The 22,499-nt window shown below is 45.8% G+C and overlaps 1 protein-coding gene across 1 annotated transcript; it reads left to right on the top strand.

Moving 5' to 3' along the window:
* The first annotated feature begins 304 nt into the window (after positions 1-304).
* Positions 305-5,221, top strand: LOC123116516 (uncharacterized). The gene is made up of 15 exons (XM_044537467.1): positions 305-459; positions 552-677; positions 943-1,065; positions 1,157-1,294; positions 1,395-1,525; positions 1,622-1,897; positions 2,058-2,209; positions 3,234-3,289; positions 3,518-3,577; positions 3,670-3,789; positions 3,868-3,992; positions 4,050-4,334; positions 4,455-4,588; positions 4,724-4,759; positions 4,857-5,221. The coding sequence occupies exons 3-15, from the start codon at positions 960-962 to the stop codon at positions 4,987-4,989; spliced, it is 1,752 nt and encodes a 583-aa protein (XP_044393402.1). The 5' UTR covers positions 305-459; positions 552-677; positions 943-959; the 3' UTR covers positions 4,990-5,221.
* The last annotated feature ends 17,278 nt before the right edge of the window (positions 5,222-22,499 follow it).

The following is a 22,499-nucleotide window of genomic DNA, read 5'->3' on the forward strand; positions in this document are numbered from 1 at the left end:
TTTTTAGGCGAATTATTAAAATTACATGTAATTGTTTCTGGAGAAATGCGCGAGTACTTTATAAAAGCACATCAACATTTTCTAAATATGCGAACATTTCTAGAAAGATGTGGATATTTTTCAATTACATGAAAATTGTTACACTTATTATTTTAACTACTAATTTATTATACATTTTTAATACAGAAAAGCATTTTTCGAGATTTATTACATTTTTTTAGCAACCGAGAGATTTATTACATATAAGAAACTTTTTTTGGCAGGAAAAAAAAGCGAACCTTACCTGTTTTATAGGGCACACAAATTGCCGGCCCATATCCGAACTCTGCAGGCTACGCTCCCTCCGGAGTCCGCCGGTCTGCCCAAGCCCGCCGCAGGTAACTCGCCGCCGGCTCCATTACACGCGGACGCGGGCAAAGCTCAATAGCCGAGCGCCCTTGCCGCCCGGCCGGGGTGATCGTACGTATCTTCTTCCTCCCCCACGTTGCCGCTCTCATGTATTCCCTTTAACCCCTCTCAATCCCGGCGCTGCTCTGAAATCTCTCGTGCAGTCCGCCGCCGCCGTACCCTAGAGCTGCCGGCGTTACCGCGGACAGTCGTCTTCTCCGCCGCTCATGCTCGTCCCCGTTGCCGTGTACCTTGCAAGCTACGACCGTGAAACACTGCAGGTTTTTGAGGTACGCGCTTTTCGTCATCTGTCATCCCAATTCCGAAACCAAGTTCAACAAATTTTGGGTGCGGGCACATGCACACCATCTAGATCCGCCCTTACAATGTGCAGAGTTGAATCAGGGAACCTTCCATTGATGATCCGTGATTGTTTTACAGCCCATCGTTACTGCTGTTTTTTTCGAAAAGGGGCAGACCCCGGCCTCTGCACCATCACCTTGCGTTACTTCTGATGATGACTGAACATTTGGAGTTCATTTTCTTCTGCTTCAGTGTTCGGACCCGGGAATATGCTGCAGACTAAGAGAGCTGCCGATGATGATCTCACAGAAAGCTCGAAAAAGAATGGAAGAGTCTATACTGGTGGAGGAGAGACACTTGATGTGTTGATTTCAGGTCTGCGGGCACTTCACTTATCTACAGATGTTTTGTTACAGCTCTAATGGTTCACTCACAATTCTGTTTCATCATGTCTTCTATTAACTAGGGGATTTGCATCCAGATGTCAATTCGGAAGAGCCGATTGACAGCTTTAGTGACTCTGGCCAAAGTGTTTGGAGTGAGCTCAGTAAAGAAGCCACTTCAAAAATTTCTAGAAATGTTGTCTCCCTCGCTTTGTCTGATGGTGACTATGCTGTCATAATCTAGTATTCTTACTTCTTAAATATTTATCTTAATTTAAAAAAATGCTTGTTATAGTTGACTAAAATTACAACCTTGTGTAGGACATACGGTGTTGTTTGCATGCTCAGGCATAGCCTTGCGAAGCGGGCGGTATGTGACAAGCTTTCTGACTTCAGCAAGTTTGGTTAGAGCTTTCAATGATAATAACAGAGAAGGCCATGATACCTTGAATGTTGGTGCTGCGATTCCTTCGCTTATTTTACTTGTTTAGTTAAGATGGTTGCCAGTTTGTCACCATTCTGCATACTTTTTTGCTGTCCCGTTATAGATCGAAGTGCGTCGCAACGGTGAGGTTGCCAAAGGGATCTTGAAAAGCTATGATTCGGATCAGGGGATTGTTGTTGTCCAAGTACTGTTTGTCACTCTTGGTGTTCATCCAGTGGATCTCAGTCCTCAGGTGGAATTTCTTCCCTGTAGGAAGGTAGTAGCTGTCACACGTGCCGATTCTGGCACATTAATGGTCGCAAGTGGGATACTTGCTGTTGAGTCAAGCGGATCTGAAGATGGCAAACAGCTTATGTTCTCCACTTGTAAAATCTCTGAGGTACAATTGAACTATGGCCTCTGTATTTTATCTGCAACTGTATACACTGAACTATATATCAGAGCCATAAAACTGGTGTTTTCGCATGTACCTCCTTTTCCATATCATTATTATTTTCGTTCCAATGTAACCTTGTTGCCTATCACTTCATTTTTATTAGGCTTGGGAAGGTGGGTCGCTTTTTGACTATGATGGGAACTTTGTTGGCTTGAACCTTTCTTTGGTTGGGGAAAGAATTTATTTCATGCCAAGGAGTATAATTATCGAACGTTTGGAGGAACTTCTGCCAAAAAAGGAAGCTAAGACGTTCAGGTATATCTTGTGTATTTCCATTTATTTTGCTTACCTGTGTGTGTCCATCGCTAATTTCACTCCGTCCTCCCTGCATTTATTTTTTCTAAGTAATACTTGAGCTTAATTCCAAGGTAAGCCACATCGGTTTCCGAACAGTAATACTTTGCTGTTTCTTTTGTAGATTTATGTATTGCAATTGTAATTTCTTGGCTGCCTCTTCCAAGAATATCATACTACTTCAAAAATTGAAGTAGTAGTTTTCTTTGCAGAAATTGTATTTTGATCCCGAGCTCCACAGTGCTTGAAGTTTTGAAAAATACAAAAACTATATTTTGAAGTTCCAAAAAAAATTCTGAAAACAATTGGACATGAATCTAGGGATGTATACTACACCCCCTTTAAATTTTCATTAAAAAATATGTTGTGGTTCAAGCTACACACAGAAAAAAAATCATGTCTTTCTAGCACATGCACTATTCACTATAGAAGTCTTATGATTTTGTTTTTTATGCATATTTGATCATGAAACTGTACAGAAATGTAGTATACATCGCAATGTTCATATGTAATTTTTTCAGATTTTTTAGGAACTTTATAATATGATTTTCAAATTTTTCAAAAACAGGGCTCCATGGAGCTCGGGAGCAAGAAATCCACTCTCTTTTCTTTGTTCCTTTTGTAGATTTATATGTGCTGTTTATAGTTTCCTTGCATTTTTCATTGTTTATCCCTAGATAATACTTGCTTTTTTGCTGCCTCTAAGAATACTCATATAACTACAATGTTGATGCTAGTAGATTTTTCTAATTTGAAGAGTTCTTTTTTCTAGTTTAGACTTAAAATGTGGGTTGTAGTAGGATTTATGATCATTTCCTGATCTTACTAATTTTGTATAGTGCCATTGCTGTTCTACTTACAACTTAGTCTTCTTCTCTTCTCCTGCAATTCTGTTCGCGTAGATGTTGAGCAGCGCTGTTTTGGTCCAGTTTCCTTCCATACTCCTCGAATGTATTTATTGCAAGTTTACTATGTCTTTCCACAGGAATGTAGAAATACAGAGAGAGGTACAGCCCTGGCCCTATTGCACCTATCCAAGCGGTGAGCACACAGCCAGATCTATTGTGCTTTTGTGCATTATCTCATCATCTCTAATAATACTGTTTCATAAGATCCTCACAAGTGCTGCAAACTTGGCCTTTTACCTGTGTGCTTTCATAATAACCATATGCTGTTTTAGCTTTTTATAGTTGTACTCTCATGGTCTCAATGCTATTCAACTAACCTTGTTACGCTATCTTCATGTGTGTGTTCGATTTGGGGATATAGACAGATCTGGGGATCTAGACTCCTTGGGTTATCCAAAGCCATCATCGACTGTTGTCAGTGGTGAGTTAATGCTTGTAAGCTCGTACTGCGTTGTGCTTGTTTACAGCTTTCCTCTGCCGCTGACTACTATTGTGCCATCTATCATTGAACAGAGGGCTTGGTTTTGGTTAATACCTTCGAAGAGACTTTTGGTGAAGTATATGATTCTGGTAAAGGTGTAATGGGTTCTCATAGTTTACCTCGACGAGTTGTCTCACTTGCTTCATTCAGCGGTAATATTACAGTAATGTGCTATTTACTATTCCACATTTGAACTAGGCTCTCAATAAAAAAATGCGTCATATATGCAGGAGAAAGGAGGTTTTTCGTGTGCACAGGCTTATTTATTGACTGGAACGGATGCACCCCCATTCTGACTTCAGCGAGTTTGGTTAGGGATCCTAAAGATGAAAACAAGATTGCTGAAAAGTTGAAGGTTGGTTCTTGACGTTGTTCTTCATTTTCTGCGTAGGTCTCACAGTGCCATTTGCAGATTGAAGTTTTGCTTCCAAACAAAGAGCGCAAAGAAGGGAAATTGCAACATTATAATTTATACTATAATGTTGCTCTCATCGTTGTCGAGGATTACCGTTGTCTTCGTCCAGCTAGAATTCATGAAGATTGGTGGAATCCTTTTACTCTGGAAGATCCCAATGTAGTAGCTGTGGGGCGCTGCTTCAAATCTGGCAGGTTAATGGCTACACATGGAAGACGAACTGGCTGGTCAGGCATGCTTGATTACAGAGATCTTAGGTACTCCAGTTGTAAGATTACTAAGGTTAGCACTGCTCATGGGGTTAATCTTATTTGATGTATCCATGATGTAGTAAACCATATTACAAATCACAACTTCTCCATGCATACTGATACAGCTTTAATGTCATTTTTTGTTTGCTAGGCTGGGATTGGTGGTCCTCTGCTTGACTTTAATGGGAGATTTATTGGCATGAACTTCTATGATAAGAAAATAGGAACCCCATTCATATTTAGGGACTGTATTATTCGAGTGCTGGCAAATTTTGTGGAAAAAAGGTATGCACACTTGACTTTCTGTCTGGCATATTGAAGTGCCTGTCATGTTTCAGATCAATGCAGGACGTGACATTTTGTGTTTTATCAAAAAAAGAAAAACTTCCCATTGAATCTTGCCTACTTTGTTTGACACAGGACTTTTGATGAAGTTGGCAGTGATGGACCAATCAGGTGTGCATTATATTTACTTATCACTTTGATGTTTTGCATGAACAAAATCTTCCGATAACGTTATTATGTGTGGAAAACGATTGAATAATGGAAACAGGTGGCCTGTGCCCATACCGTGCTGGCGCCATCCGGACGATGAGCTCAAAGATTCGCTCCCACCTGGCCATGGGGAAAAATCTGGGACGTTCGGATTCTCATATGTGGATGGAGTTAGAGTCGATAACCATTAGATGTCCTGTGCTCTTGCTCTGCTCTGTGCTGTCCATGTGGTGGTGAACCTGTTTGTATGAGCCGTTAGGAAGTTATCTCTCATGTAGCCATGTCCCAATGTTTGGACTAGTATTTTGGTGTTCCTTTTATCAGAATGAATGTAATTCATCAAGAGCTATTTGGTGTTCGCCAGTTTCTGCCGTAGCTGAACATTTTCTGCATCTTTGGGAAGCATTTCTACGTGCAAGCAAACGGAGTGACTGTAATTGTTCACTTGTACTGTCATTGTTGAAATTTCTATGTGTGTTCTGATTACATATTATTATGATGTTTTATCATGTTACTGAAACTGCAAGCTTGTGCATAGTTGCTTCATGTTCTGGAACTGGACGGTTGAAATATGACCTGAATCTTATTATAAGGTGGAGTGTTTATGTTATGCTTGACTGGCTGTAGCCTGTAGGGGTGGGTGTTTCGATTTAAACCTAAAATTTGCTTTATGTAATTTGCTTTTGTAGAATAGAATACTTCTTCATGGCGGCACTGTGAAATTTTTCCTGCAAAGCACTATGAAGTTTGTTCTGGAAATGCACCTGCTGAACGAGGTGCTTTATGCTATGGTGGCACGATTTCTATTGTAGGTGTACAGTCTTCATTCTTCAATTATTCACCTTTGAGTTGTCAACTACTTCCATTTCAAAACATAAGGTGTATTATTCACCTTTGAGTTGTCAAACTCCTACTCTGCAATGTTTGACCATGTTTATGCAGAAAAATATCAACATATACAATATCAAATTAGAATAACTGGATTCATCATGAAATATATTTTTATATTTTATTTATTTGGTATCGTAGAGGTCCGGTCGGGTCGCCCCCTGCTCGGGCGACTCGGGCTCCCCAACCCTAGCCGCCGCCGGGGCCTAGCCCATCATCCTCCCCTCCTCCCGCCGCTGCCGGAGGACGCCGCCGGCTTGCGCCCGGAGGCCGACGGCGGTGGCGGGGGCTCTTCCTCACTCCCGCGTCTCAGGGGTGGCGGGACGCCAACATGCGTGGAGGTGCGGCCGATCTAGAAGTGACGACATTGGCTTTGACGGCTGGCGGCGGTCGGCCCTGCCTCGGGCCACGGGCGGCTGCGGCGGCGGCTGGCCTGGATTGGGCGGCGGCGCGATGCGGTCTTCGGCGGCATGTCATCTGGCTTTAGATCGGCGGCGGCGTCGAGGGCCTGGTGGACTGCTTGGCGGCACCCATGGCAGATCTGTTCTGGCTGGTGTAGCCAGTGGTGGTGGTCATCTTCTTCGTTGGCGGTGGCCGGCCAGAAGCTTGGTGATCGTATCTCGAGATCCATCATCTAGTCCCGGTGCGAGTTGGGGAGACATGGTTGCCGGTGAAAACAGAGCCAACGGCAGGCGATGGCGGCGTTCTATTTCGTTACCTTGATGAAGGCATCATCGTGTAACTACTGTCGACCCACTCGTGCTGCTCCGGGGGAAACCCTAGGATCTGGTGTTCCAGATCGGACGATGGCGGCACTGCGGTGTCATTTCTCTCTTGGGAGCATCGTTTGTGGAGCAGCGCTGGAAGTCAGAGGCAGGAGGTGGAGCGGCTTCGTCGATGAGAATGGGATGTTCCACCACAGTCCTATATCGTGAGCTGACATCCGAACTCGCATAGGCATGCAACGTCAGGACCTCACACCATTCAAGAAGCTAGGGTCCATCCTTGATGATATAGAAGGTTGGAACTTATAGTGATTTACGATGCCGATGATGATGATATGTGTCGGTTGAACTTGTATACTTTTTGTAGCGATGAAACTTTGTGATGTCCATGGTCCCTGTCGAACTTGCGTAACACTACTTTGTTAGTTTGGGTACGATGACCTGCATACCTCTAGTTAATTAGTTTGCGTACTATATGTTGCATCTAGTTGCTAACCCTTTCTTTTTCGTGTTGCTCTAGTATATTTTGTTGCATATAATTGTACATTCTCTTGATGAAGATGCATCTCTAACATGTACCTAGATTCTTGATGGCGAAGAAGCAGTGCTATGTCGTGTACAAAGGGAAGGTTCCGGGAGTGTACGATGAGTGGCCTGAGTGTCAGGCGCAAGTGGATGGGGTCTCGGGCGCCAGCCATAAAGGCTTGAAAAGCAGACAAGAAGCAGAAGCTTCTTACTTGAGGTTCACGCTAGCGCGAGAGAGGACTCATAACCGCCGCCTCATGTACTGCATAGTTCCGCTCTCACTCATAGTGATAGCTCCTCTCGCATATATCATTGTTTAGATGGATGACAATGTAGTTGCAAGTAATCGAGACTTGTATCGCTATTTTCAAGATGATGATGAGAGACCACTTTGTGTTGGATGATGATTACGATGATCACATGATTCGATGAGACTATTTGTATGTATATGCTATGATTACATTTGTATGTGTATGATAAGCTAGAGATTATTGTATAAAGCCCTAAACAAAATTCAGCACCACAAAATATGGAGCAGAAAAAAAAATTCAAAAACTAATAACAGTAGCGCGGGGTACGGCTTTAGCAGCAGCGAGTTCTTAGCAGTAGTGCTCTTTTCCCAAGGGCGCTGCAGCTATTAGCAGCAGCGCTCGTTGCAGACCAACGCTGCTGCTATCCCTAGATAGCAGCAGCATGGGTCAAACCGTGCTACTGATAAGCATTAGCTATAGCGCCGTCTTAGTAGCGCGGCCACCCGCGCTGCTAATAAGCACTTAACCCACGCTACTGCTAGGATTTTAACTAGTAGTGAATACGCTTGATCCAAAACACTGTAATCAGTGTCGGCAAAGCGAGCCTCGGTGCTGTCGCGTCGGCCGCAACAACAGATAAAATTTTTTTTAAGTGGGAATCACGGAGTGCTTCAATCAGTGTCGTCTCCATAGGAATCAATGCCTTCTAAACACAACGAAACAAAGAGATGTTGTCGGCCCGTGAGCAGCTGCAACAGTGCCGCCGCCTCCACATGTGGCGGCATGGCCCCCCTCCGCAGTTTCGTTCCGTCGTGGGGCGGGATTTGCTGTAATACGCAGCCTACCGCCTCGCACCGTGGCGGCATGTGCCACGTGTTGCACGGCGCGCCTGCCGCCACATCCAGAGAGTCTTTCGTGTCAATTTCATCCATAGCCTGTCCTTTCTGGCAATTCAAGTGGGCATGTCTTTTGGACAAAAATTCAGTGGTCTCTTCTTCGGCGTGAGGTGGCAGGGCATATAGGACGATGAGGAGGGTAAGAGCAACTCCAACGTGCCGACCCAAATAAATGACGGTTTTGTCCGCTTTTTAACCGTTTGGGTCGGCCTGACGGACACCCATGCCCTAGATCAGAAGTTCCGTCGCCACAAGGTCTCTGTATCCGCAAAAACCAATCTAGACCCCATTCCGGTACCCTGCCGGAGGGGGGGAATCATCTCCGGTGGCCAACTTCATCATCCCGACGGCCACCACGATGAGGAGGGAGTAGTCCACCCTCGGGGCTGAGGGTTTGTACCAGTAGCTATGTGTTTGATCTCTCTCTCTTATGATCTATATCATGGGCTTTGTTAATATAGTCGGATCATATGATATTTCTCCCCTCTATACTCTTGTTATGATGAATTGAATCTTTACCCTTCAAAGTTTTGTCTTGTCGGATTGGATATTCAGAGATGAGAACACATGATATATGTCTTGCAATATGAATACTTGAGGTGACAATGAGTTATCTTATTGATTCACTTGATATGTGTTATGGCATTCAACTCGCGGATTCCTGCGGTGATATTGGGGTAATCTATGCATAGGGGTTGATGCACATTTTTCTCCGACAGAAACTTTGGGGTCTCTTTATAGTTCTTTGTGTGGATTGAGTATTATGAATATGAATTTGCTTTGGTGTTATTCTAGTACGAACTCTAGGATAGATCAAACAGAAAAAATAGCTTTATGTTATTTTAGTACGAAGTCTTGAATAGATCAAACTGAAAGAATAGCTTTGAGGTGGTTTCGTGACCTACAAACAATTCCTATCTTTTGTTCTCCGCTAATAGGAACTCGGGAGTGATTCTTTATTGCAATTTGAGGGATAATCATATGTTCCAACTATGTTAGCATTGTTGAGAGGTTGCACTAGCGAAAATACGAACCCTAGGCCTCATTTTTAAGCATTGCAACACCGTTTTTGTGCCCGTTTACTATTTGCTACCTTGCTGTTTTTACTTATTCAGATTATAAAAATATATTTCTACCATCCATATTACACTTTTATCACCATCTCTTCGCCGAACTAGTGTATCTATACAATTTGCCATTGTATTGGGTGTGTTGGGGACACAAGAGATTTCTTGTATTTGGTTGTAGGGTCGTTTGAGAGAGATCATCTTCATCCTACACATCTCACGGATTGATAAACCTTAGGTCATCCACTTGAGGGAAAATTGCTACTGTCCTACAAAACTCTGCGCTTGGAGGCCCAACACGTGTCTACAAGAATAAAGTTGCATAGTTGACATCACGTATCTACTTTTCCAAACTCTTTTGCCCTTGTTTTGGACTCTAACTTACATGATTTGAATGGAACTAACCCGGACTGACGCTGTTTTTAGCAGAATTGCCATGGTGTTATTTTTGTGCAGAAATAAAAGTTCTCGAATTGACCTGAAAATTTACGGAGAATATTTTTGGAATATATAAAAAATATTGGCGCAAGAATCAACCACAGGGGGCCCACCCAGAGGCCACAAGCCCTGGGGCGCGCCTGGAGCTCCCCCGACCCTAATTCCAACTCTATAAGTACCTATTCGCAGAGGAAAAAAATTAGAGAGAAGGATTCATCGCGTTTTATGATATGGAGCCACCGCCGCCTCCTGTTCTTCATCGGGAGGGCTGATCTGGAGTCCGTTCGGGGCTCCGGAGAGGGGGATTCATTGCCATTATCATCACCAATCTTCCTCCATCACCAATTTAATGACGCTCACCGTCGTGCATGAGTAATTCCATCATAGGCTTGCTGGACGGTGATGGGTTGGATGAGATTTATCATGTAATCAAGTTAGTTTTGTTAGGTTTTGATCCCTAGTATCCACTATTTTCTGAGATTGATGTTGCTACGACTTTGCTATGCTTAAGGCTTGTCACTAGGGCCCGAGTGCCATGATTTCAGATCTGAACCCATTATGTTTTCATGAATACATTTGTGTTCTTGATCCCATCTTGCAAGTTGTGGACACCTATTACGAGTTATGATCCGCATACCCAAAGGTGACAATAATTGGGATTCTTTCCGGTGATTACCATAGTTTGAGGAGTTCATGTATTCACTAAGTGCTATTGATTTGTTCCGGTTCTCTATTAAAAGGAGGCCTTAATATCCCTTAATTTCCATTAGGACCCCGTTGCCACTGGAGGGTAGGAAAAAAGATGTCATGCAAGTTCTTTCCCATAAGCACGTATGACTATATACGGAATACATGCCTACATTATATTGATGAATTGGAGCTAGTTCTGTGTCACCCTAGGTTATGACTGCTACATGAAGAATATCATCCGACACAATTATCATTTCCAATCCATTGCCTACAAGATTTTCACATATTGATCTTTCCTAAGTTACTTTTGTTTCTACTGCTATACAATCACTACAAAACTGCTACTGTCACTTTTGTCACTGTTACCGTTACTTCCATACTACTTTGCTACTAAAAACTTTGCTGCAGATATTAAGTCTTTCAGGTGTGGTTGAATTGACAACTCAGCTGCTAATACTTGAGAATATTGTTTGGCTCCCCTTGCGTTGAATCAATAAATTTGGGTTGAATACTCTACCCTCCAAAACTGTTGTGATCCCTTATACTTGTGGGTTATCAAGACCTTTTTCTGGCGCCGTTGCCGGGGAGCATAGCTCTATTCTCCAAGTCACTTGGGATTTATATCTGTTGATCACTATGAAGAATTTGAAAGATACCAAAACCAAGATTTTTCCCTCTAGGACGAGGGGAGGTAAGGAACTGCCATCTAGCTCTGCACTTGATTCACCTTGTATTTTGAGTAAGCTTGCGACACCTACACCTGCTATTGATTCTGATATGTCGCAAATAATTGATGATGCTACTTCTGCTATGCATGATGCTTATGATGACACTACTACTTTGCTTGGTAATGCTGTGCCACTTGGTGAATTTCTTGATGAACAAATTGCTAGAGTTAATGATATTGAGAATGCTGAATGTGATGATATTTCTGAAATTATTGAAATTAAAAACTTTGAAACACCTGATAAGACTAGCTCTCCTAGATATGAACTTCCTGTTATACTCGAGGGTTATGTTATGGATGGAGAGGTAGCTAGGAACTTTCTTGCTTGTAAGGATGGAGATGATCTTAAGAAATTATTATGCAAGTGGAAAGAAAAATTTGAATGCTAGAATGCAATATGATCCTAAGTTTGCTACTTCACCTATCTTTGTTACTGATAAGGACTATGAATTCTGTGTCGATCCTGAGTTAATTACTTTGGTTGAGTCTGATCCTTTCCATGGTTATGAATCTGAAACTGTTGTGGCACATCTTACTAAACTAAATGATAAAACTACCCTATTTGCTCATGAGGAAAAAAATCGCTACTACTATATTATTAATTTGTTTCCTTTCTCGTTAAAGGGTGATGCTAAGATATGGTTTAATTCTCTTGCCCTTGGTTGTGTGCGTAGTCCCCAGGATATGATATATTACTTCTCTGAAAAATATTTTCCTACTCATAAGAAACAAGCTTCTTTATAGGAAATATTCAACTTTGTGCAAATTGAAGAAGAGAGTCTCCCACAAGATTGGGAGAGGCTTCTCCAATTACTTAATGCTTTGCCTGATCACCCTCTCAAGAAAAATGAAATACTTGATATCTTTTATAATGGACTAATCGATGCTTCTAGGGACCACCAAGATAGTTGTGCTGGTTGTGTTTTCAGGGAATGAACTGTTGAACAAGCTGAAGCACTATTGAATAATATATTGAGTAATGATAATGATTGGACTCTTCCCGAACTACCTCCTAAGACAACTCTGAAGAAAAGAGTATTCTATTTCTCAGTCCTGAAGATATGCAAGAGGCAAAGAAAACTATGAAAGAAAAAGGTATAAAAGCTAAAGATGTTAAGAATTTACCACCTATCGAATAAATGCATGGTCTTTGAGGGAGTCCTGGACTAGGGGGTGTCCGGATAGCCGAACTATCATCATTGGCCGGACTCCAAGACTATGAAGATACAAGATTGAAGACTTCGTCCCGTGTTCGGATGGGACTTTCCTTGGCGTGGAAGGCAAGCTTGGCGATACGGATATGTAGATCTCCTACCATTGTAACCGACTCTGTGTAACCCTAGCCCTCTCCGGTGTCTATATAAACCGGAGGGTTTTAGTCCATAGGACACAGAACAATCATACCATAGGCTAGCTTCTAGGGTTTAGCCTCCTTGATCTCGTGGTAGATCTACTCTTGTACTACCCATATCATCAATATCAATCAAGCAGGAGTAGGGTTTTACCTCCATCGAGAGGGCCCGAACCTGGATAAAAACATCGTGTCCCTTGTCTCCTGTTACCATCCGCCTAGATGCACAGTTCGGGACCCCCAACCCGAGATCCGCCGGTTTTGACACCGTCATTGGTGCTTTCATTGAGAGTTCCTCTGTGTCGTCACCTATAGGCCCGATGGCTCCCTCGATCATAAATAACAATGCGGTCCAGGGTGAGATTTTTCTCCCCGGACAGATCTTCATATTCGGTGGCTTCGCACTGCGGGCCAATTCACTTGGCCATCTGGAGCAGATCGGAAGCTACGCCCCTGGCCATCAGGTCAGATTCAGAAGTTTGAACTACACGGCCGACATCCGCGGAGACTTGATCTTCGACGGATTCGAGCCACAGCCAGGCGTGTCGCACTGTCTCGACGGGCATGATTTAGCTCTGCTGCCGGACAGTGCACTGGAGGCCGCACAAGAGTCCGTTCCGACCCTTGGTTCGGAGCCGACGACGCCAACCGAGGATGGGTGGTTGGACACCACCTCGGGGGCTGCTACCTCTACAGCGATGGAGACGAATACCGACCCTGTCCCTTATGAAGCTCGTGACTCCAAGGTGTTGGACTCCTCTCCGGACCCCGAACCTTCCGCGCCCCTGCCAATCGAATCCGATTGGGCGCCGATCATGGATTTCACCGCTACGGACATCCTTCAGCACTCACCTTTTGATGACATCCTGAATTCACTAAAGTACCTCTCTTTATTAGGAGAGCCCTGGCCGGATTACGGTCAGGACGGTTGGGATGCGGACAACAAAGAAATTCAAAGCCCACCCACCACCCACTTTATAGCCACTGTCGATGACTTAACCGACATGCTAGACTTTGACTCCGTAGACATCGACGGAATGGACGACGATGCCGGAGACGACCAAGAACCAGCACCCACATGTTACTTGAGGGCCACCACAACTCACGATGTATATATGGTGGATACACCTAAAGGAAGCGATAACAAGGAACAACGGGACGCTGCGAAGGATAATTCCCCCGAAAAACAACCGAAACGGCGACACAAGCGCCGCCAAAAGTCCCGCCCTGACAACGACAGCACCCATGTGGACCCAGCCATAGAGCAGGGCGAACCGGTGGACGACGAACATGCCCCCGAGCAACTATCTAAACAGGACGAATTAAATAAGCAGTCCACCCCCAGCGAAAATAACAGTCCGGATGATCTCACACCGGACACATCGATGGAGCAGAAGAACCTCCACAAAAGGCTCGTCGCCACTGCAGGAAGCCTGAAGAAGCAGAAGCGAAAGCTCAAAACAGCGGAAGACATACTCAGAATGAGACGGAGCAAAGTACTCAAGACCGCAGACAACTACGGCGACAGTCACCAAGCAAAAAGCTACCCGAAGCGTAAACTACTGCCCGAATTTGATGAGGAGGCCGTAGAGCCCCCACAATCAAAAAACAAAGAGGCCGCCCGGTCGGATGGACGACCACATGGCAAACAAAGAGCGGCAAGCGGCGCCGCACACAAGCCGGCACGTGATCCATATAAGGATCCTCGCAAAGAGGACGGCCCGGTCAGGTCCATTTATGGGTCCAGGAAGCAAGCTTTAGAAAGCAAAACAACACGTCGAGTATTCGAAAATCACGGCACACCCAAATACAGGGGCGCCGCACACCCCTTATGTTTCACCGATGAGGTGCTGGATCATGAATTTCCAGCGGGATTCAAACCCGTAAACATAGAGGCATACGACGGAACAACAGACCCTGGAGTCTGGATTGAGGATTACATCCTGCACATACATATGGCCAGAGGAGACGACCTCCACGCCATAAAATACCTACCCCTGAAGCTCAAAGGGCCAGCCCGGCATTGGCTCAAAGGCCTCCAGAAAATACCATTGGAAGTTGGGAAGAGCTCGAGGATGCGTTTCGGGCAAATTTTCAGGGGACTTATGTCCGCCCTCCGGATGTAGACGATTTAAGTCACATAACTCAACAGCCCCGAGAGTCAGCCCGTAAGTTCTGGAACAGGTTCCTCACCAGAAAGAACCAAATAGTCGACTGTCCGGACGCCGAAGCCTTAGCAGCCTTCAAACATAACGTCCGAGACGAATGGCTCGCCAGACACCTCGGCCAGGAAAAGCCAAGGACAATGGCCACACTAACAAGCCTCATGACCCGCTTTTGCGCAGGAGAGGATAGCTGGTTGGCAAGATGCAGCACCAGCGACCCAAGTACATCCGAAGTCAGGGATGGAAATGGGAAACCACGACGCAAAAAGGACCAGCGCTGAACTAAGGGAAACGGCCCAAAGAGCACGAGAGTTAACGCCAGATTCAAAAGCTCTCGACAAAACAACAAAACGCTGCCTCTCAAGGACAGCAGCGACGAGCTATCCAACCTAAACAAAATCTTGGACAAGATATGCCAAATCCACAGCACCTCCGGGAAGCCTGCAAACCATACCCACAGAGATTGTTGGGTCTTCAAACAGTCCGGCCGACTTAATGCTGAACACAAGGGGCTCGAAATACCAAATGAGGACGATGACGAACTCCACAAGCAGAGCACCGACAAACAAAGGAATTTCCCACAAGATGTCAAAACAGTAAATTCACTTCATGCGATAACAGGCAAAAATAGAGCGGTGCCCATTAAAAGGTGTGCCGCACGGTCCACCCCAGCGGAGCCTAGACACTGGATGTCAAAACAAATCACCTTCGACCATCAGGATTACTCCGGAAGTATCCGGAACACAGGATGGACTGCCCTGATATTAGATCCTATAATCGACGGACTACAATTTACACAAGTCCTAATGGACGGCGGCAGTGATCTAAACCTGCTATATCAGGACACAATCCGCAGAATGGGGATAGACCCAATCAAAATACGCCATAGCAACACTTCCTTTAAGGGAGTAATGCCAGGCCCATATGCCCATTGTACGGGCTCTCTACCACTAGAAGTCGTGTTTCGCTCAGCCGACAACTACCGTTGCGAAAAGCTAGTCTTCCACATCGCCCCATTTAAAAGTAGCTATCAAGCACTATTGGGACGCGAAGCCTTCGCCCGCTTTAACGCAATACCGCATTATGCATCCCTCACACTTAAAATGCCCGGTCCACGCGACATAATCTCATTAAAGGGAAGCCTCGAGTGTTCCTCGAATAAGGAAGAAAGTGGGACTGCCTTGACAGCCACACATTAATCCGGCTTTTGCTGATCAAAGCCCCCAAACAGGTCATCCAGACCCCGGACACGGTTAGGCGAGTCCGGCGCAAATAAACAAGGGGCTCACCAGCCGCGTACCCCCTTACAAGGGGCTGCACGCATGTACCATAAGCGATAATAAAGCTCAATCTTATTTGTTTTTTGAATTATACTCTGTTTATACATTTTTCGCACGATCCTTTTTCACACTAAGTTCTTCTCTTTTACAGATGAACACCATGCTACGCCCGTCCAGGATACGACACAACGGAGACACAGGCGCAGACGTGCAGTAGGGACCCATTACAAGGATTCTTTTCAGATTAAGACCCTGCGTAAACCTTTCTTACTGTCTCTTGTTGATACACATCCCCCGGTTCCTCACTATAACCGAGGAGGAGGCTGGCGTTTTGGCATCGGCCGCGTCAGAAATTTTGCGCGTACCTAGGAACAAGGGGCTTAGGGCATAGCTTAGCCCGTTTTCATAAAGACCGAATACCTTAAGGAGTGCTCGGCGTCTCGAGTTAGGCCTTATATGCATCAGCTCTGAATCATGTCTTTAGTCAAATATTGGGTTTGCTCGGCTCCTATGTTTTGCTGCCTTATGTTCCGCTCTATCGGCTAACGCGGCACCAGGAGAACTACTGCGATTGTGCCCCGGTTCGTCCAGGTGAGCACCTCAGTAGAGAAAGCCGAAAACTGACTGTCATGATATAGCGAGAGACTGGTCAACCACTCGATCGACCACCGGAATGTTTAAAATTCCTCCGCTTGAACGAAGGACCGTTTCCCGGTCAGGCACATACGCGCCCCGAAATTCGGAGAGCGTAGTGCCCCTAGGGGATATATAGTAGCCCCACCATTGAACTCCTATGGCTAAGTGAAAGTGATAAAGCATTATAGTCCGGTTGCCTAGTTTGCTACGCTATCACCTCCTTCACAGGACCAAGACGTTGGATAAGTGTGGAAATGCGCTATTTTTTGCAAACACCCCCGCACTATGTGCGTGGGGGCTGAAGCCGAAGACTGCCATCTTTCAGGTTATATACACATATACGTTAAACGGCCGCATAGGAGGAATTTCAACACTTGAACGCACAAGTATAAAAAAGCCCTTATATTATATTTGAAGCATGGCTTCACAAATCATACATGTCATTTGAACATAACATTTTTCGAGCACTGCGTCTCTATTAAACGAGCGCCATGTAGGACTTCCCCAAAATAGTGCTCGACTGGTAATCGGCTCCTGTCCGAGTCCTGGGAAGCAACGTCGGTGGCCTCCATCTCTGCCCAGTATGTTTTGACACGGGCGAGCGCCATCCGTGCACCCTCTATACATGCCGACCGCCTCATCGCCTTGATATGCGGCACCGCATCAAGGAACTGCTGCACCAAGCCAAAATAACTCTTCGGCTCGGGCCTTTCCGGCCACAAATGAGCCACGACACCCTTCATGGCAAGTCCGGACAACCTATTCAGCTCAGCCCACTCGGCTAACCGATCGGTCAATGGAAGTGGACGTTCCGGACTATGGAACTGCGACCAAAAAAGCTCTTCCATTCCGTGATCCTTCTGGCCTCGGAAGTGTGCAACCTCATCTGCGGCACTTGCCGCCAAATTCAGATAGGCATCCTCCGCACCCCACAACTGGCCCAACTGAGCATATCTCGGATCCATGAACTTCCTACGCAGCAGAAAGGGCTTTCCAGCCGCAATATCCCCGTCCTGACGTAGCTCCTCCTTTATAGCTCTCATCGCGGAGCGGGCATCCTTGGCTTCAGCGGTGGCCTTCTTCAGGTCCTCTTGCTCCGCTTGGCGTTCTCTTTCAAGAAACTCATAGCGGTCGGTAGCATCCTTCAGCTTTACGACCATTTTGGCCATTTCCTCCCTGCTTCGGCAGCGAGCAGCCTGTTCGGCTTTTAGCTCTTCGGCCGCCTTCAAGGCAGCCACATTACTTTTTCTGGCTTGCTCCTTGGCTCGGGCAAGCTCTGCCCGAAGGTCCTCCATAGCAGCGGCACCATCTGCATCAAGCATACACGTAGTAAGGCATGGGCATCAAGCTCCCTTACCATGTGTTCGCGGAAAAGCCACATACCTTGTGACTCGTCAAGTCGCTTATTGACTAGCGCGATGTCCGCATCCGCAACGTCCAGTTGCCGCTTCAGTTCGGCAACTCTATCAGTCCGGCTGGCCACCGAACGCACCGCCCCCTGAATAGGAAGGGCGACATCTTATAACTGAGATTATGATCCTCGGCGCGCCGTCCCTTTGGACAACGTACCGAGTCTTAGGGGCTACTATCTATACAGGGTGCATTCTATATGCAAAACTGTCAGAAGGTATATCATTTTCGCGTACCTCAAACCCCGTCAGTAAACTTCTGACGGCTTCATGCAATCCGCTCTCAGCGGATGAAATCCTTTCAATCACCATACCCATTAACGCACGGTGATCTTCTGAGATAGATGCTCGCCCGAGCAGATCCTTCAGCTCCTCCGACCGCACACCAGTCGGTGCCGGACCTCCCGGCCCCGCCGGACTTGGGGAAACCCTCCATGACGACACCTTAGGGTCGTCCGCCCCGCTCGATGGCGCGGAAGATGGAGGAGTTTCGCTCTCCATCATCTCCGGACAAAGAGCCCCCGAAGACGAGCTCTGCTGAGAAGGGCTGAGATCCGAACTACAAGGTAAAAACTTCGGTCATCCTCAGAAATAAAAACAGGGATGTCTCTTATTACAGAACTCCCCTTTCTACTTACGGCTCGCTGGAGGGCTGATTCCCTTGGGGAAATAGTGTGGCCGGGGCCCCTCCTGGCACAGGACCCTTTGGCGAAGATTTCTTCCCCCGCTTTGAGGCCTTGACCTCCGGATCTTCAGAAGCGGTCCTCTTCCCCCCTTGAAGGGAGGGATTCTCGATCCCCCCTTCCTTAAAGGCCTCCTTAGCGGAGGCGGTAGCTTTCCTATTCCCCCCTTCGCCCTCTTCCAAAGGCACAGCCTCCAGCATCTTGGTTAGCACAGGATCCGGCGCGGTCTCAGGAAGGGGGGCCGGACACCTTATTAGCTTTACTTTTGCTATCCACTCCTGTTTAAGGGACAACTTTTTAAAGGGCAAGTATTATGTATAGATAGCACGTCCGGGCACAGGAACTACTTACTTGAGTATCAGGGCGATTGCAACTCAGACCTGCGTCCTCGGTCAAGTCCGGACACATCTCTTTGATCCGAAGAACAGTTTATACATCTCCACGGTCGTCGCACCCATGAAGTGGTGGAGAGCTCGCGGTCCCTCAGGATTGAATTCCCACAGGCAGAGAGGGCGACATGCAGGGCAGGAGGCACCGAATCAGCATAACCTGCGCCACTACGACCAGATTGATCTCCCTCTCTTGGAGGTCTTGAATCTGGCCCTGCAATATTGGCACGTCCTTGGACGGCCCCCAGTCAAGCCCTTTGTTGACCCATGACGCCAGCCGTTGTGGAGGGCCCGAGCGAAAGGCGGGTGGCACCACCTACCTGGTGCCCCTGGGAGCGGTGATGTAGAACCACTCCTGTTGCCACAAACCGAGCTCCTCTTGAAAGGAGCCCTCGGGCCATGGAGCATCGGCCCTCTTGCTTATAACTGCCCCTCCGCACTCTGCCTGTCGCCCCTCGATCATCTTCGGCTCCACGTTGAAGGTCTTGAGCCACAATCCGAAGTGAGGGGTAGTGCGGAGGAAGGCTTCGCAGACAACAATGAACGATGAGATGCGGAGGATGGACTCTGGAGCCAAGTCATGGAGTTCCAGCCCATAATAAAACATGAGCCCCCTCACGAAGGGGTCCATCGGGAAGCCTAAACCCCGACAGAGGTGAGACACAAACACTACGCTCTCACCAGGCTCGGGAGTGGGAATGACTTGCCCTTGGGCGGGCAGCCTATGCGAAATCTCGCAGGTTAGGTACCTGGCATCTCTCAGCTTTAGCACGTCTTCTTCCGTGACGGAAGAGGGCATCCACCGGCCCTGTAGGTCGGAGCCGGACATTGTCAAAGGTCCGAAGCACCCGAATCTGGAACCTTGGGTGTTGGAACTTGAGGCGAGGGGCAGATTCTGTTGGGATTGAAGAAAAGGAACGGGCCTTGGTCTCATTATAAAGGGGTAGAATACCAAGAGCCGTCCCCGTGACCGTTTGGGACTCGCCTTCGATGGAGGAGGCATGCCAATGGGCGCGGTTGGGTTACCCATGCCCGTATTGATGAGAATCCCGGAATAAAGGGACACGATCTCCGCTTTGACAAGACGTGCCAAGGAAACCGCCTCGCTAAACACGCCGATGTGGGACAATAAAAACGATTCGAATAAAGGCTTGGCCGTGGCGTGACGTCATGCCGCGAAATACGTCAGCAGATTGAACTTGTGTAAATATTATTCTCTCTACGGTGGTACGTGGAATTTATTTTGTAGAGCCGGACACTATCCTGGTGTTCAAAATCTTCTATGAATTATTCGGAGGAGGAACCCGCCTTGCAATGCCGAAGACAATATGCGCGCCGGACTCGTCGTCATTGAAGCCTGGTTCAGGGGCTACTGAGGGAGTCCTGGACTAGGGGGTGTCCGGATAGCCGAACTATCATCATTGGCCGGACTCCAAGACTATGAAGATACAAGATTGAAGACTTCGTCCCATGTCCGGATGGGACTTTCCTTGGCATGGAAGGCAAGCTTGGCGATATGGATATGTAGATCTCCTACCATTGTAATCGACTCTTTGTTACCCTAGCCCTCTCCGGTGTCTATATAAACCGGAGGGTTTTAGTCCATAGGACACAGAACAATCATACCATAGGCTAGCTTCTAGGGTTTAGCCTCCTTGATCTCGTGGTAGATCTACTCTTGTACTACCCATATCATCAATATCAATCAAGCAGGAGTAGGGTTTTACCTCCATCAAGAGGGCCCGAACCTGGGTAAAAACATCGTGTCCCTTGTCTCCTGTTATCATCCGCCTAGACGCACAGTTCGGGACCCCCTACCCGAGATCCGCTGGTTTTGACACCGACAGTCTTGATAACCCGACACAGGTAGTAGAGGTATGCTTATACGCTTGACTGCTTGGGTGACTACATGTGTAGAACTGTTAATGATCTCAAAATTATTAGCAAACATGCTTCCATGGTAAAAACTAAAGTAGAACAAGTTCCTAAGGCACAAAATGATTTGCTCAATGAGATGAATAATAAAATGAATGATCATGCTGTTAGAGTTATGAATAGAGGTGATAAAATGACTTTGGAACCTTTATATCCTAGGGGCCATCCTAAGAGAATTTAGTAAGATTCTCAGAGAATTAATTCAGATGCACCTAGTCCTCCTAGTAATAAAAAGAAAACAAAAAGTGATAGGACTTTGCATGCTTCTAGTGAACCTATTATAAAGACACCTGAGAATCCAAATGATATTTCTATTTCTGATGCTGAAACACAATCTGGTGATGAACATGAACCTAGTGATAATGTTAATGGTGATGTTCATGTTGATGCTCAACCTAGTAATGATAATGATGTGGAGATTGAACCTATTGTTGATCTTGATAACCCACAACCTAAGAATAAGAGATATGATAAAAGGGACTTCATTGCTAGGAAACATGGTAAAGAAAGAGAACCATGGGTTCAGAAACCCATGCCCTTTCCTCCTAAACCATCCAAGAAAAAGGATGTTGAGGATTTTGAGTGCTTTGTTGAAATGCTTAGACCCGTCTTTTTGCGCTTGCGTTTGACTGATATATTCCGAAAATGCCTCCTTATGCTAAGTATATGAAAGAAATTGTTACAAATAAAAGAAAGATACCGGAAGCTAAAATTTCCACCATGCTTTCTAATTACACTTTTAAGGATGGAATACCAAAGAAACTAGGAGACCCAAGAATACCAACCATACCATGCTCCATTAAAAGAAACTATGTTAAAACTGCTTTATGTGATTTGGGAGCTGGTGTTAGAGTTATGCCTTTCTCTTTGTATCGTAGACTTGATTTGAATAAGTTGAAACCCACTGAAATCACTTTGCAAAATGGCTGATAAATCAACTGCTATACCCATCGGTATTTGCGAGGATGTGTCTGTTGTGGTTGCAAACGTTACTATCCTAACGGACTTTATTATTCTTGATATTCCCAAGGATGATAGTATGTCGATCATCCTTGGTTGACCCTTTTTGAATACTGCAGGGGCTGTTATTGATTGCAACAAAGGCAATGTCACTTTTCATGTTAACGGTAATGAACATGCGGTACACTTTCCGAAGAAACAACCTCAAGTGAATAGTATCAATTCTATTGGAAAAAATTTAACTATTGCTATTGGAGTTTTTGAATTCCCTATTCCTACTGCCAAAAAGAAATATGATATTCTTATTGTTGGGGACATGCATATCCCCGATGAGGTAACCTAGTGTGATACGGAAATTATCTGGTTTCAAGGCATTCGGAAGAAGTTTGTCAATAAGACTTGATCAACCTTGTTAATGGATTCCTTTTGATGGACATGAGATGGATGAATTTAGTAAACACAACTTTCTATACCCACTTTTTGTTTTCTGTTATTTAGGGTAATTAAAGCGAAATTACTATTGAGGGAGTCCTGGACTAGGGGGTGTCCGGACAGCCGTACTATCATTGTCAGCCGGCCTCCAAGACTATGAAGATACAAGATTGAAGACTTCGTCCCATGTTCGGATGGGACTTTCCTTGGCGTGGAAGGCAAGCTTGGCGATACGGACATGTAGATCTCCTACC

Source organism: Triticum aestivum, chromosome 5B, assembly GCF_018294505.1.
Source record: "Triticum aestivum cultivar Chinese Spring chromosome 5B, IWGSC CS RefSeq v2.1, whole genome shotgun sequence".
In the NCBI taxonomy this organism is placed as follows: Eukaryota; Viridiplantae; Streptophyta; class Magnoliopsida; order Poales; family Poaceae; genus Triticum; species Triticum aestivum.

What these genes read in the sequence shown, in the direction of transcription:
- LOC123116516 (XM_044537467.1), top strand. Translation starts at nt 960, where the DNA reads ATGCTGCAGACTAAGAGAGCTGCCGATGATGATCTCACAGAAAGCTCG. An exon ending in CTCCCTCGCTTTGTCTGATG is followed by an intron (nt 1,295 to 1,394) that starts GTGACTATGCTG and finishes AACCTTGTGTAG; the next exon opens with GACATACGGTGTTGTTTGCA. An exon ending in AAGGAAGCTAAGACGTTCAG is followed by an intron (nt 2,210 to 3,233) that starts GTATATCTTGTG and finishes GTCTTTCCACAG; the next exon opens with GAATGTAGAAATACAGAGAG.